This window comes from Choloepus didactylus, chromosome 22 (assembly GCF_015220235.1).
Source record: "Choloepus didactylus isolate mChoDid1 chromosome 22, mChoDid1.pri, whole genome shotgun sequence".
Classification (NCBI taxonomy): domain Eukaryota; kingdom Metazoa; phylum Chordata; class Mammalia; order Pilosa; family Megalonychidae; genus Choloepus; species Choloepus didactylus.
In genome coordinates this window covers 12,477,831-12,493,834 of record NC_051328.1, presented here as the reverse complement: position 1 = coordinate 12,493,834, position 16,004 = coordinate 12,477,831, and the positions used below count along the sequence as shown (strand labels likewise).

Sequence of the window (16,004 nt, the reverse complement as noted above, 5' to 3'; positions counted from 1 at the left end):
AATCCGAATGAATCAGGGAAGGCTCGTGCGGGAGAGATGATGCTTCAATCAGACCTGGAAGATGGGCAGCGTGTTTCTTTCTTACATTTTCACTTTGAAAGATTTTAAACATAACATGGTGAGGAAGAAGGAATGGTACAAAGAACATTCATATTTATGCCACCTATATTCAGTGATTAACATTTTTCCATATTGGCATCGTTTATTTATTCATTTATTTGGCCAAACCATTTCAAAGTAAATTATAGATGCCTTGACATTTTGCCCCCAAATACTTCAGCATGCATCTCCTTAGCATAAAGACAATGTCTTACATAAATGTAATACTAATATCCCACCTAACAAAGTTAACAATAATCCCTAGATGTCATTTATACCCAATCCTACTTAAATTTCTCAGTCGACCCCAAAATGTATTCTATAGTTTCTTCTCCCTCCCTCCTTCTCTTTCTCTGCCTCTCTCTCCTTATTTATTTATTCTGAACCAGGATCCAATATAATTTCATGCATTGCCTTTGGTTACTTTTTAGTCTACAATAGCTCCCCTGAACATTTTCCATGAGAGGGACTTTCTGAAGAGTCAGAGACCAGTTTTAGAGAATGCCCTCATTCTTATTTTATCTAATTGTTTCCTGTGATGTCATTTACATTGTTCTCTATCACAGGTTTTTTCCTGTAACCTGGAAGTTAGATCTAAAAGCTTGGTTAGGTGCAGTCTACAGATTCATACTCACATACACATTGTCAAGAATCCTTCAAGAGTAGTACCGTGAACCTGACACCACATCACAGCCAGGTAGTTCCACTATTGGTTGGACTGATGGGCTTGATGGATTGGGGGGTGACTGCTCAGTCTCTCTACTGCCGAGGTTTTACTATTCCCTTCGTGATTTGCGAGTAACCTGTGGGAGGAACGTGGGCCCCCTGCAGTGTGCAGAGGGGCAGGATTTTGACAGACCACCCCAGGCAGAGGGAGCAGCCTAAACAAGGGGGCCAGAACAGGACCCATTCAGGGGGTGGAGAACAGCTCAGGGCCGTGGGCTCTGCAGGAAGGCTGCAGTTGGACCAAACCGCAGAGGACTTTGAAGCTGGAGTGAAAAACGTTTGGGGGCAGGGGAGCTGGGAAGGTTCTGAGCTGAGAATAACTAGAGCAACGTTAGAAAAATGAGCAGTGCCGGTCAACCAGAAGGAGGGTTTCCTCTGGGGACCCACGGCGAGAACAGTAGGGCGGTGGGAAGGGCACATGGAGGCTAGTGCCACCTCCAGGCTCCCCAGGGGGCTGCCTTGCCCAGCTCTTCCCCGCCCCACCCAACTCGGCCCAGCCCAACTTTTCTGGCCAGTGAGGGAAGCTGCCCAGTGTCCTGTCATTTCCTGTCTGCACACACACCCGGCCATACCCTCTCATCTCATAGGATTCTCACAACCACACACATGAGAGAGAAACTGAGGCTCAGAAAGGCAAAGCAACTTGCTCCAGATACCCAGCCAGTGAGGGGCAGAGCTGGGCGTTTGTCCCTACATCTGTCTGAATCTACAGAATGGATTGCTGTTCCTCCCTTTCCCCAGACAAACACTCTGGGTGTCTGAAGTTCCTGACACTGCTCTAGGAGAACAAAGGCCACTAGTGCCAAGATGCCTGTCCAGTGGTTATTTACACTTAGGAAACACTGAAAACAGCCCGAGGGCAGAAGTGTTCTTTTGGTTGTTTTGGCAGAGTGCACTGTGACCAGGAACTCCAAGAAAGAGGGGAATTGGGGACCTCAGGGGAGCCCAGTGGAGTTCAAAATCAGGAGGACTAGGTGTTCCCAAACCCGCTTCGTCTTCCTCCTGGACACGGTTTAGCTATATTTCCCAGCATCCCTTGCAGCCAGGTGCGGCCATGTGACTGAGTTCTGCCATGGCACTGGGCAGACGTGATGAGTACCCCTTCTGGCTTGGCCCACGAAACCCTCTCCTCCATTCTCTTTCCTTGTCTTCTGGCTGACTGGAGAGGAATCAAGGCCTTCGCAGAAGGCAGAGCCTTAGAGAGAAGGAGACTGAGTCCCTGAATGACCACATGGAAGGTTGCCCACAGGCCAGTATTGCCTGATTGGACTTCATATGAGAAGACGCAAACTTCTGTTGAGTGGAGTCACTGGGATTCTGGAGTTGTGAGAGATAGTCTTTCCTGACTAACACAACATCTTCTTCCCCAGTATCCACACTTGAGAGGGAGAGATTGAGTTTGGGTTATTGAATGAATGAATAAATTCAAAGATGAATGAATGAATATACTGCCTAAAGCACTAGACTTGAGGCCTGAATAAATAGTTTCATTGGTTCCTTCTGACAGCTGGTCCCAAGGTGGGCCATGCCTGGTGAGTGGAGAATCTGGGACAAACATCTGAGCTTCCTTATTGACACAGATCCTTATATCCAGGCCTGGATTCCCACTCCCCCTACAAGAGTTACCTTGGACAAGTCACATCACTTCTCAATGTTAAGGGCTTCCCCACTGGGAGAGAGGCCAGGGTGTACCCACCCCCCTACCCCCACCTCACCCCTGCCACCGGGACAGCAAATGCCAAGCAACCAAAGCAGACACTGTGTTAGAGAATTTATTTTCCAGAAGGCCTGAGTGGCAAGGGCAGGACAGAAGCCCTGGAGGAGAAAGGGATCCCAGACATCTGAGGGCTCTAATTATGGCCAGTGGGGTTCCTGGGGGGACATGGACCCTGGAAGACACTGAGCTATTGTTGGCAAAGCATCATTCCCTGTGTCTTGGGTCTGAACCCCATAGCAACCTATAAGGTGGGTATTCTCACCATCATTTGTTAGGTGAGGCTCAGAGAGGTTAAATGGTCTTCTCAGTGTCACACAGCTGTGATCACCATGCTGAGCTGCATCAGACTCCCTCAGAAGGGAGAAGCACACGTAAAGCTTATTTCCTTTATCTGGAGACCCTGCGCCTGTGTCCCAGGGAGACACAGATAAACCTTAGCTTGAACAATCTCCACCTGGGCTCCTTCACGCATCTGCCCATCAGACACTCACACACAGCTGCTACATTCAAAGCCAGCTGCCTCTCAAGGCCAGGAAAGCTCTGCCCTGTCCCCTTCCCACACAGTTCCTAAAAGTCATCCATTCATTCATTTGGCCTCTTAAGCATTTGCCCTCTATTCCTATACAAATATACTAGAGCTCATAACACCAAGCCAGGGGTAGTCATTCACACCATAGCATAAATTTGTTTATCAGCTATTTGGGGAAGGAGGAAAGGAAAGTGGAATGTGGAGTACCCTGAAGGGAGTGGGCCTGGGTGTTGGAGGTTGGGGGAGCAGTAAAAGCCTAAGGGAAGCAAGAAGGGTGAAAAAGCCTAACAAGTAGGTCAAATGGGGAAGAAAGGTGAATCAGGCAAATTTGGGGCTTCACAATTGATCCAGCTGGCCCCTCTCTCCGTGACCTTAAGTCTCGGCATTGATGACTGACTGCCTTTCTGGGGGACAAGGGAGGGACATTACTTTTATTGATTCATTCTGCAGTCATTTGCTAAGCCCCGATTCTGAGCCAGGCCCTGTGCTGGAGGCCGGGAAATGAGAGTAACTCAGACGTGGACCTTGGTCCAGCCAATGGAGCTGGAGAACAAGTTCCCAAATCCTGAGGATTCTGGGCAGATTGTGATCAGGGCTATTAAGAGGAGAAAGAGGGCCAGGGGAAGTCTAAAAAGAGAAAGTTGATTGCTGGCTGTTTGGTCTGGGCAATCCCTTGGAGGGCTGGTTGGGATGGTCATGTGGATGTGGTGGGAAAGGCATTCTGAGCGTCAGGCACAGCCTAGGCAAAGGCCCCCAGGCAGAATGCATAGCATGTGTCTGGAGAATAGGTAGCTGGAGCCCAACATTCATGAAGGGAATAGGGGTCAAGTCTGGAGACAGGGGAGCACCCTGATCCAGAGCGCTGGGGTGCCAGGCTCAGGAGCTCTGACCCAAGCCTGGGGCACTGGGGAGCCACAGAAGGATTTTGAGCAGGGAAAAGACTGAGCAGGACTGTGGACCTTCTAGCTGCTGTGGGGCATAGGACGGGTTGGACGGGTCCGAGGGGAGGTGGGAGGGACAGTGTGGAGCCTGACTGAAGGTGGCGGCCGCAAGGACGGGGATCAGAGAATGCAGAGAGAGACCTTGGCACGGGCTTGGGTGCTGGGTTGTGGCGATAATGGCAGGAAACTTGGGTGCCATGAGTCTTCCTGGAGGAGCCGAGACCATGGTCTTCGGGGCAAGGTTTCCCCTCACTTCTTTAGCTTCTGGATAGCCTTCTTCACCCAGGGCAGCCTGGGGTCTGCACAGATCTCCATGTTCCTGAGGGTTAGCAGGCTGGAAGGAGAAGACACCAAGGGTGCAATGAGGCAGCTTTAGCATGCAGCAAGAATGCCACACAACCCTGTATGCAGAGGTGCCTGAGTGGCTTAGCATTTATGAGGCACCTGCTGTATGCAAGGGTACCTGTTACATAGAGTGGCTCAGAATTTATGAGCCATGTACCATATGCCAAGCACATGCCTCAAGAGGGAGAAGGGGAGATGAGCAGCAAAGACGTCTTAGATCCTCAGCCCCTTAGCTCCAGACTTGAGGGCTAGGCCAGGCCAAGGAAAAGAATTCCCAACAGTCTAAATATAATCACTGACACTGCCGTGGGGTAGAAGCCAAGAACATGGACTTTGGAGCTGGCCTCTCTGGGTTCAAAGGCTAGCTCTGCCTCTTGCTAGCTGTGTGATCTGGGCAAGTTCACTTAACTTCTCTGAGCCGCAGTTTCCATAGCTGTAAAATGGGGATGATAATCATAGTCCAACCACACAGGGTTTTGATAAAGATTTGACAATGTATATACTGAAGTGCTCAGAATAGGGTGCAGCACACAATAGGTGCTGTATCATTGTGCCAGGAGCCGGCCTGAGCCCTTTACATGGATTTCCTTCATGAATCCTTACAACAACCTTATGAGGTACTACTATTCTACATATTTTACAGCTGAAGAAACCAAGGCCCAAAGAGTTAAAGTACTTTGCCCGAGTGCCACAGCTGGCAGGATCTGACTTCACCCCGCACACTGCGAACCCAGACTTTCGCGGGGCTGCACCTCGGGAGAGCATTCCCTCCAGGCACCTCTGAGGCCTGAAGCACAGGCAACCAACACACAGAGAGGAGGCTGCAACGTTGATCCTGGCTGCAAGGGCAGCCCCATCTGCTGTGTGACACTGGGCAAGCCCTGGCCCTCTCTGAGCTTCAGTCTCCCCAGTGTGAAATCACATTCCTTCCAGAGTCCTTCCAGCTCAAAACTCCAAGGATCACGTGAGTGCTACCTTTTCTTGAGAATCTATTACATGCCAGGCGTGGCACTGTCCACCTTCCAGTTAACGGCACCGTGCCCCACAGTGCTCAAGAGGCCCTTTAATCACTCTCTGTCTGTGTCCTCACCTGTAAAAGGGAATAACAGCTCCTCCTGCCTCAGTTTGTTTCAAGGATTAAATGAGTTAATGACATAAAGGGCGAACAACGGTGCCTGATACTTAGCAAGAGCTCTCTATGTGTTTGATAAATAAAAATAAATGAAGGTTATTCTTCCCATTATACTGATGGGGAAATGAGGCTCAGAATTGAAGTGATGAACTCTTCTTTGTTATTCACCTGCAGACCCCTCCCTAAGAGAGGGAGTCAACAGTGATGGGGAGGAAGATGAAAAGAAGCAGATGGAGCCCCAAAGGGGGTAAGGAGCCCCAAACCTGTGAGGACAGGCGTCCTGTTCATTCAAACTCTGCTGCCCCAGAACCTGTGCACTGCCTGGCGCATAGTAGACGCTCAGTAATATGTGTCAAATGATCGCACCATTTTGGTTTGTGGTGCACTCAAGCCCAGGCTAAGTGTCGGTTCCAGCCAAGCACTTCCAGCTGGCCTCAACGTCCAGCTGTGTTCCTCCCACCCCTGGGTCCTCCCCACTCACCTGTGCCCCGGCCATCCTGGCCACACCCTCGGACCCTCCCCCAAGGCCTCTCCAGCTCCCCACTCACACCACGCCAGGTCGCCGGCAGGAGTCCGAGGTCCAGTAGAAATCTTTCACCGCTCGCAGTGGCAGCGGGTGGTGGATATAGTCCCGGCAGCACACACTGTCCTCCACATTGGCGCCATAGGGACCTGGGGGGAGCAGGTGCCCAGAGGATTCACCCTCAGCCCCAACGCCTGACCCTGGGCCCCTCCAGGCTCCAGGGAAGAAAGGCAACTTGATCTGTTGTCATGTGGAAGGCTGGTACCCCAGGGATCCTGAGCCTGCAAAGACTCCACCCTGAGAAGCCACTCAGGGACCCATGTCTGCACTCTGGGACAGGCAGTCTGAGGGGGGCGGGAATCAGAAGGACCGGATGCCCTAAGCCTCTAGATGGGACTCAGAGACTCTGAACCGGATGGAGTCTTAGAACCTTGCTGTTCAAAGTGAAGGCTGTGGACCACAGTGTCAACTTCGCCTGGGAGCTGGTGAGCAGTGCTCGGCCTGGGCCCAAGCCCCACCGAATCAGATGTGCATTTTACCAAGATCCCCGGTGATTCCTAAACACACCAGTGTGAGAAGCTCTGCTTCTGAGCACATCTGCTCTACTCCACTTCCTTGGGCAGTGGCAAGGCTGAGGCCCAGAGAGGGGGACTGATTTGCCTGGAGCCACACAGCACGACTATAGCTGAGCCAGGACCAGGGCTCAACCAGGGTGGCAGTTAGGCCACCCAGATTTGAGTCTTACTCTGTCCCAGCTGCTGAGCCACCCTGAGCAAGTCATTTAACATCTCCGAGGCCCAATTCCTTCCTTGGACTAAGGGGGTGATAGTAGTATCAACTTTATGGGGTCTTTACTTCAGGGAAATTGCTCAGGAAACCCAATAACCGTGAGCAATTACTATTCATATCTGCCTGACTCCCAGGCAAGTGCCCTTTCCCCTCTCCAACACAGGGCAGAGGCATTTACACTGGGGTGGAGAAGAGAAGTCAGGAACCCAGTGTTGAGGGCAGGTTCTAGGGCAAAAATGGGGAGGTAGGGGGGGTCAGGACCACCTTTCCAAGGGAGGGTCCCCTACCCCAGCTCCTGCCTTTCCCCACCTGGGCAGGCCCCCCTCAGCAGCTCCTTCTCTATACCCCAAGTGTCCTGTGCCCAAGTCCTCTGGGGCAGGAGGTCCCCAGGCCATACTTACCCCAACCCCCCCAAATCTGCTAAATCAGATCCTAGATTCCAAGCCTTCCAGACCACCCATTTAACAGATGTATACACTGAGGCTCAGAGAAGCGTCGTGATGAGCCCAGGGCCGAAAGCATCAACGGCAGACTGCTGCTCTCAGTCCAGTGCTCTTTCCACTGCTGAGGGCCGTACCCCTTGTCTGACTCCGGCCTCTGCAGGGAGCCCCCCATCTCCCCAGCCTCACCTGCCTCGGTGGCTTGAAGCATTATTGCAAGGAGGATGAGAGCAGCCAGGAGAGGAGTCTGTAGGCTGGCCATGCTCCTTTCCCGTGGCCCAGCCCAGGTGTCTGGAATCACCAGGGACAGGAGGGTCTGGTATTTAAGCGCTTGCTACAACCCACAAGTCTTAGACACTCTTAGTCATCGGGGAGCCCAGAATCTCTGACATTCAGATTGTGAAAGAACAACTCCCGCTTCCTCCAAACTGGAGGAAATTCTCTGTGGCCGGGAACCACTCAGAGGGGACCCCCACCCTGCCCTCCCCTGTGAGTCTCCAGGGGCCTGCAAAATCCCCCTCTGGCTGGGCCTCCCGTCTTGAGGAGCTGGGCAGTCTGCCGGATCAGTCGGGCCTCCAAGGGGCCTTGGCTGTGCCATTCTATGTCTCTGGGACTCAGTTTCCCCATCTGGAAATGGGGAGATGGTTTCACATCCCTACCTATTTATCTCCGAGGTTGTTTGTAAATCAAGTGAGAACGCGGACAGGAGCTAAAGGCTCCAAACCCTCGCCTAGAGTTGAGGCCCAGGTTGTCCCCCTGGTGACCTTCATCCCTGATCTCTCTTCACAGGGTTGAGGAGCATTTGGGTTGATTTCCCTGCCCCCTCACCAGCTTCTTCGGGGGCATCCCATGCAGTCCCAACCCGGGCCAGCCCGTGGTTTGCAAACAGCTTCCACACACACACTTTCTGTCTTGCCAGTTCTTCCTCCTTCCCTGACGCTTCCTCACCTGCCCCCTTCTCAATCTGTCACCATGTCCTGCTGATTCTCCTTCCTAAATCTCCCTTGGATCTGTCCCCACCCCTCCATCCCCACTGCCCCTACTCAGTCTAGACCATCTCCACCTCCAGCTTGGACCCTGGACCCTCCATCTCCTCTCCATGCTTCAGCAGCCAGAGCGAGCTGTCCAGACTAGAAGCTGCACGTGCCTCTCTCCTGCTGCAGACTCTGCTGTAGCTCCCCACTGACCCGAGGACAGAGACCAGGCACCTGAGTATGGCTTTCGAGGCCCCCTTTCCAGACATGCCCCATCAACCTCCTCCCAGGGAGCACACCACACTCCTAGCAGTTCCTCAAAGAGGTGGGCCGGCCTGTCACAGGACGTGAGTGGCCTTTCCACTTCTCTACCCCACAGACGCCCACTCATGCGTCAAGAGCCATTTGAAATGTCACCTCCTTGGCCAGCACCCACCCCCTCAGGACTTCAAAGCTCTCTGGTGACTGCACTGGGTTTCCTCCTTCCCAGGCCCCTCCCCAGAAGCCAAACTCCAAGCTCTCCAGGGCAGGGGTCTCCTTTTATTTATCTGGGCATTCCTAGAGTCCACAGAGCACCAGGTCCATGGCAGGTGCTTAGAGCACATCTAACGGAGGAGAAAACTGAGGCTCAGAGAAAGAGGGGCTGGGCCAAGTTCCCACAGTCTTAAATGGCTGAGCCAGGCCTGGAACACAGGACTCTATATTTGTAAAGGGACCCATCCATTCATTACTTCATTCGTTCATTCTACAAGTATTTATTAAGCATTGTGTCAGCTAATGCCCCCTCCCTGCAAACATGTCCACATCCTAATCTCTGGAACCTGTGAGTATGTTATGTTACATGGAAAAAGGGACTTTGCAGGTGTGATCAAGTTAAGGATCTTGAGAGAGGGAGATCATTCTGGATTACTCAGGGGGCCCAATGTGATCACAGGATTCTCATAAGATGGAGGCAGGAGGGTCAGTTCAAAGGAAGAGATGGGATGACAGAAGCAGAGGTTGGAGTGATTTGGGGCCACGAGCCGAGGAATGTGAGCAGCTTCCAGAAAAGGAAAGGAAATGAATTCCTCCTGGAGTCTCCGGAAGGAACATAACCCCGTGGACACCTTGATTTTAACCACTGAGACCGAGGTAGGACTTCTGACCTTCAGAACTGTAGGATAATACATTCGTGTTGTTTCAAGCCACTAAGTGTGTGTGTATTAATTTATTACAGCATCAGTCAAAACCTAATACAAGCCTCCACCATGGAGCAGACACCCCGCCAGGATCTACAGACAGCAGTGATAGACAGCTGCGGTGCCTGCTTGTCAGGGGTCTGCCTTTGAGACAGACGATATACAGGCAGATAACGCTGACAAGGTGACATCAGGAAGAGATGAGGCCCGTGACGAAAATAAAACAGGACAAAAGAGAAGGACTGTGGGGAAGGACTCAGGAAAGGCCTGTGAGGGGATGACTTTGGAGCTGAAATCTGAAAGAAAAGGAGGAGGTGGCCCAGGAGGAAACAGCAGAGGGACCTGGCAGGTTGGCTGCTGGAGGAGGAGGGAGAGGCACACAGTGGGGGGCCATTGGGGTGGCTGGGGGCAGGACAGGGCCCCTGACTTGGGCCAGGGAGCGGATTTGTCATGAGTCTCCTAGTAAGATGCCACCCAAAGTACATGGCATCCCCCTCAGAAGAATTCTTGTCTAAAGGCTTCACCTGAAACCAAATCAAGCCTCTAGTCCTAATTTCCAGCTTCCATAATATTCAGGGGCCAGAGGAACATGATAAATGACCCTATGAGCAAACAAGCAAGTGATTCCAGAAGGCGAATGTCTCAACCGTCTACAGGACACCTGTTCCAGGATCTTCAAGAAGTTTATGTTGTGTTGTGTTGTGTTGTGTTGTGTTTTAAGTGGATGGGAATATTTGAGATCAAAAGTGTTTCTGTTTGGGGTGATGAAAAAGTTTTAGTAATAGAAGGTGATGATGGTAGCACAACATTGTAAAAGAAGTTAGTGCCACTGAATTGTACACTTAAAAATGGTAACGGCAAATTTCATGGTATGTTACCACAGTTGAGAGAGAGAGAGAGAGAGAGAGAGAGAGGGAGAGAGAGAGAGAGAGGGAGAGAGAGAGAGGTAGGTAACAGCCAAATGTAACGTGGGCCCTGACTGAATCCTAGTTTTGACAAACAATTATGAAAGACCCTCTGGGGACAACGGGGGATATTCGAGTGTGGGCTGCATATTAGATGATAATGATTTATTGATGATTTTCTTAGGTGTCATAAAGACTTTTGGTTAGGTAGGAAAATGTCCTTGCTTAGGAGATACCCGCTGAAGTATTTAGGGGTGAAGGTCACAACCTCACTTCCAAAAAATTCAGGAAAAAAAAAAATTCCCCCTAAAGAGAAAGGGGGAGAAAAGCAAATATGGCAAAATGTCTCCAATGTCACAGTGAGACAGTGGACATACTGATCATCACTGAACTATTCTAATGACTGTTCTTAATATTTGAAAATTTTCACTAAAAAAAGCAAACTTGGGAAAAAAGAAAAAACTGTTTTTAGCGGGCTTGGGTGGAAGGATCACAAGAGGCGGGATCTGCTCCGGGGCCCTTCATCGGAACGCGGGGCTTTCTCACGCGCGGCCTCCGGGGCCCGCGGCGCGGCCACGGGGTGGACTCCGGGGCTCCCCCTCGGACAGCCCCCGCATCCCCAGGGACTCCGCGGCGCCCGCAGCCCCTGCTGGTGGTCAGCGTGGGCCGCAGCGCCCCTGTCGCCCGTGTCCCTGGGGCGCGGAAGGAGGGCGGCCCAGCGCCCCCGGCGCCCCCGCCCGGGACCACCCGGGAGCCGGAGAAGAGGCGGCCCCGGCCGAGGAGCCCCGGAGCGGGACGGCGCAGGGGACCAGTTTTCCAGGAAGGGAAGGGGGAGTCCCTGCTGGGGCTGAAAGCGGGGGAATCACGGAGCTTGGCCCAGGAAGGGGCAGTTCTCTCGCCTCCTGCGGGGCTCATGCTCGGAAGCTCCGGACCCAATCCTCAACCCGACTTTCCTTCTTTTCCTGTTGAAATCGATTTTTGTTTATGAGGAAATACATGACGACATATGACTATATGCTTACAGGGACGCAGTTGGTACCTGACAGGAGACACAAACGATTGATAGCACCCGGTTCTCTGAGGAAGGGGACTCGGGAGGGCGGGGGTCCGGGAGGGAGACCCCCTCGCCACCGTTCATCCCTCTGACTCTTCTTTACCAGGGGCGTCATTGACCTATTCAAGACGATGCGGTTTCAAAGTCATGCAGTACAAAAGGGGGAACACTGAGAGGTAATTCTCCCACCTCTGACCCCCACCCCCCACCCCTAACGTTTCAGTTCTCTTTTCAGACCCGGCCGCTGGAAGGACTCTCTAGTCAGAGATGGTCTGTGCAGAAGCAAGCCGTGTAGAGAGCTGTTCCTCAGGAAGAAGAGGGACGGAGGAAGGGAGGACGGGCAGACGGGTAGCATATAGTGAATATTTAATATAAAAACATTGCTTTGCAACTTGCTTTTTTCACTTAAAGTACCTGCTGGAAGCAGTTCCCCATCAGTAAATATATCTGGCCCGACCTCCCTCTTTTCATTTACATAAAAATGCCAAATCATCCTTCCTTGAACACACTCACGAGAGGAATACATCTGGAAGGTAAATTCCTAGAAGTAGGGTGTCTGGGCTTTTGCTTCCACTGAGGCAAGAAAAAGAAAGTCTCTGCCTGGCACAGCTGCCTCAGAGCTTCCTCTTTCCAGCAAAGGCAGGGGGAGCCCCGGGAGAGGAGGGACGCCTCCAGGCCCCTGATTTCTGAGCAGCCACGAGCCCCATCCCTCAGCTTGGCTGGGTGAGATCAGTGTCCCAGCGTGCCCGGGAGCTGGGGGGAAGGAGGGGTGCCTTTATCTGAGGGCCTGGGGCCGGTGGGCTGGCAAGTCCCGGGCTCTCACCAGCAGGGAGAGTTGATCCAGCTCAGTAAGGATCTTTGAAGCTGAGTCCAGGCCCCCTACTTTGGCCAAATAAGTAAACTGTGAAGCAAGTGGGAAATCCTGGGTTGAAGAGAGAGGGGTGGGAGAAAGAGGTAAAAGGTTTTGCAGCCACCTGGCCACAGTGACAACCACCATCACCACAACAATGCTAATAATGATACCAACGATTGGTAGTTACCAGGGCCAGACTTAGCGAATCTGATATTTTATGTTCACTGTCTCATCACATCCCCGTAGCAACACATTGAGGGGGTGCCATGATTATCCCCATTTCTCAGACAAGAAAACTGAGACCTAGAGAGGCTCCACAGCCAGCGGCTGGGGTGGGGGTGGGGGGTTTGCACCCAGACCTCCGACCTCTGACGTCAAAGTTAGCCGCATCCTAATGGCACCCTAGGGTGCACCCAGCGGCACCCTAATGACTCGGCCTCACTGTCTGCAGCGACTGTCAGATTAGGAGTAGAGAAGTAGCGACAGCAACAGACCACACGTGGTGTCCCTCTCAGTCTGGTGCAGCCAGAGCTGCTGTCCCCTCAGGTAAGTCCCCACGGCTCAGACAGCGGAGGACACCTGCCAAGAACACAGTGATGGAGCCTGGATTTGACCCCAGGTTGTTTTTGTTTTTTAATTGAGACATAATTCACATACCATAAAATTCACCCTCTTAAAGTGTACAATTCAGTGGGTTTAGTATGTTTACAAGGTTGTGTAACCACCACTGCTATCTAATTCCAAAACAGTTTCATCACCCGAGCAGAAATCCTATATTCATTAGGCAATTATTTCCCATTCCCCCCAACTCCCAGCCCCTGGAGACCACTATCTACTTTTTGTCCTTATAGATTTGCTTATTTTGGATATTTCATGGAAGTAGAATCATACAATATGTGGCCTTTTGTGTCTGGTTTCTTTCATTTAATGTGATATTTTAAAAGTTCAGTTTATATCGTAGTATGATATCAGTACTTTGTTTTTGTTGCTGAATAATATTCCACTGTATGGAAATATCCCATTTTATTTATTCATTCATCATATGATGGCCATTTGGGCTGTTTCCACTTTTGAGCTATTATAAATAATGCTTCTATGAGCATTTATGTACAAGTTTTTGTGTGAACATATGTTTTCAGTTCTCTTGGGTTTTTACCTAGAGTGAAATTGCTGGCTTATACTGTAAATCTATGTTTAACTCTTTGAGGAACTGCCAAATGCTTTCCAAAAAGGCTCTGCAATTTTACATTCCCACCAGCAATGTATGAGGGTTCCAATTTCCCATATCCTTGCCAACACTTGCTTTGTCCATCTTTTTAATATAGCCGTCCTAGTGGGTGTGAAGAGATATCACACTGTGGCATCTTATCATGTGCTTATTGGTCATTGGTAATTTCTTTTTTGGAGATATGTCTGTTCAAATCCTTTGCCCAGCTTTTAATTAGGTTATTTATCTTCTCATTCTTGAGTTTTAAGAGTTCTTTATATATTCTGGATGTTAGGTCCTGATCAGATATATGATTTGCAAATATTTTCTCCCATTCTGTGGATTGTTTTTTCACTTTCTTGATAGTGTTCTTTGAAGCACAAAAAGTTTTGATTTTGATGAAGTCCAAATTATCTGTTTTTTTCCTTTGGCTACCTGTGCTTTAAATCTAAAGCACATATCTAAAAAACCATTGCCTGATCCAAGGTCATGAAGATTCACTCGTTTTCTTCTAAGAGTTTTACAGTCTTAGTTCTTACAAATACATCTTTGATCCATTTTGAGTTACTTTTTGTGTATGGTGTGAGGTAGGAGTTCAACCTCATTATTTTGCATGTGAATATGCACTTTTCCTAGCACCACTCACTGAAAAGACTATTCTTTCCCCATTGAATTGTCTTGGCATCTTTATATAAAAAAATCAGTTGACCATAAATTAATGTGTTTTTTTTCTGTCCTCTCAATTCTATTCCATTGATCTCTGTCTGTCCTTATGCCAGTAATACCCTGTCTTGATTACTACACTTTGTAGTAATCACTCCCTACCCAGGTTCTTTTTATCATTTAAATTTTCACATGGAATTGTCAAACATACAGAAAAGTAAAATAAATCTGGGGACCCACAACCCAGATTTAACAACAGTTGACATTTTGCCATATTTTGGTTTATATCTCTATTGTTTTTACTGCGGTAAAATATTTCAGATACAATCAAGCCACCCTCCTCCTACCCCCACCCGTTTCCTCTCCCTCTCTCCCCAGAAGTAACGACTAAACCACAACCTGAAGTGTTGCAGGTCTTTCTCAAGGATGTCATTATACTTTTATTGCCTTATAAATGAAATATGGTGTTGTCTTGTGGGACTTCACATTTTACATAAGTAGCACTACACTGAACGTAGCCTCTTACAACTCGCTTATTTCATTTAAGTTTATGTTTGTAAGGGTTTCTTCCACGTTGATCTACGAAGATCTAGTATATTTATTTTTACTAAGTGTAGCAAATTCTAGGAATAATCCATTGTTTATTTGCCCATTCCCCTTGCAATGGATATTTAGGTTGTTTCCAGATTTTCACTATTACAGATGGTTCTGTAATGAATGGACATTCTTGTCTGTGTCTTCCTGTTCCCTTCATCTTCTTGCTCATTTTATTCCTCTTAATTGTTTCTCCCCTGAGGACCCTGCTTCCCCTGTGGCCTTCTAAGGGGTGGCTGTTCTCCCTCCCACGGCCCTCATACCACAGGGCCCAAGGGTGGAGTAGACAACGTCCTCACTTACACAGCTGCCTCCTAGCTCCCCAGCCTTCCTCCCTCATCCCTAAGCACCCCAGCTTCTTTGAAATACATGTCACCAGACTTTATCACTCATGAGCCCACCTTGTTGCAGCCACCTACTCACTTCCAATCATTCCCCCGCCCCCTCCTTGACAGATTTAGCTCCCAGCTCATAGTCATTCTCTCCTACATGATTATGTCACACCCATGGTGATTTCAGTAACTAGTCCCTTGGCCCCTCCATTCTGTGACTCCTCGCCTCCAATGAACTTGTCCTCAACCTACCTCAGTCCCTTACTCCCAAGTTCATACCCTTGACCATGTCATTACTGGTAACTGCACCTGCATAATCTCAATCTCAGACACCACTCTCCAGTCACTACCATCTATCAGCCCAGCCCACTGCCTTGAGTACCCAACTCCAACATCCTTCACCTCCACCTGGCCTGATTCTGTCCCTTTTCACTGCCTTCCCTGACCCCCTCGGGTTCTTGCTTCTCTCCTTACTGAACTCAACTTTCATGGTCTTTTATTACAAGCATTGCTTGCCTATACCCGCAACTCTCTTGCCCAAATACTTTGAATTCTTCTTGCTACCTTCTGGCAAAACCCAGATCCTGATGAAACCCAGTTCTCCAATTCTGCATCTGCACCAGGGCAGCTGAACATGGCTGGAAAAAAGCATACAGTCGTGCTGAGTGGAGATTCAAGATGCCTAACCTCCCTTGGGCCCTCCATATTGCCGCAAAGCCCTACTGTATTTCCCTGGGCCATTGGCTCTCCCACTCTCCTAGACTACTTAATCCTTTGTCCCTCCTTTCAAGCCTTCAACTCCTCCTCACTGATACTTACTCTACTTGATGACCCTGCTTTCTAGTTCCCTCAAGAATTAGAGGCTCTCAGAAAAGCACACCCACCCGCAACCACTGCATCTACCCACAGATCTGCATCTTTCTTGCTCCTGATCAATCTCCTCTCCTACTCAAGGACGTGACTTCTCAATTCTCCTGTTTCTTTACTGCATCATCAATTTCAC

General features: G+C 49.9%; 1 protein-coding gene across 2 annotated transcripts; it reads right to left on the bottom strand.

Moving 5' to 3' along the window:
* Window positions 1-411: 411 nt before the first annotated feature.
* On the bottom strand, window positions 412-7,700 carry CCL22 (C-C motif chemokine ligand 22). Of its 2 annotated transcripts, XR_005213818.1 has the most exons (4): window positions 7,431-7,700; window positions 6,038-6,161; window positions 4,154-4,346; window positions 412-924 (listed from the first exon to the last, which is right to left on the bottom strand). XR_005213818.1 is itself a non-coding variant. In XM_037815998.1 (3 exons), the coding sequence occupies exons 1-3, from the start codon at window positions 7,501-7,503 to the stop codon at window positions 4,262-4,264; spliced, it is 282 nt and encodes a 93-aa protein (XP_037671926.1). In that variant the 5' UTR covers window positions 7,504-7,700; the 3' UTR covers window positions 2,590-4,261. The 2 variants fall into 2 exon arrangements, 1 of the variants encoding a protein (XP_037671926.1); XM_037815998.1 differs by lacking the exon at window positions 412-924 and having other exon boundaries at window positions 2,590-4,346.
* Between the last annotated feature and the right edge of the window lie 8,304 nt (window positions 7,701-16,004).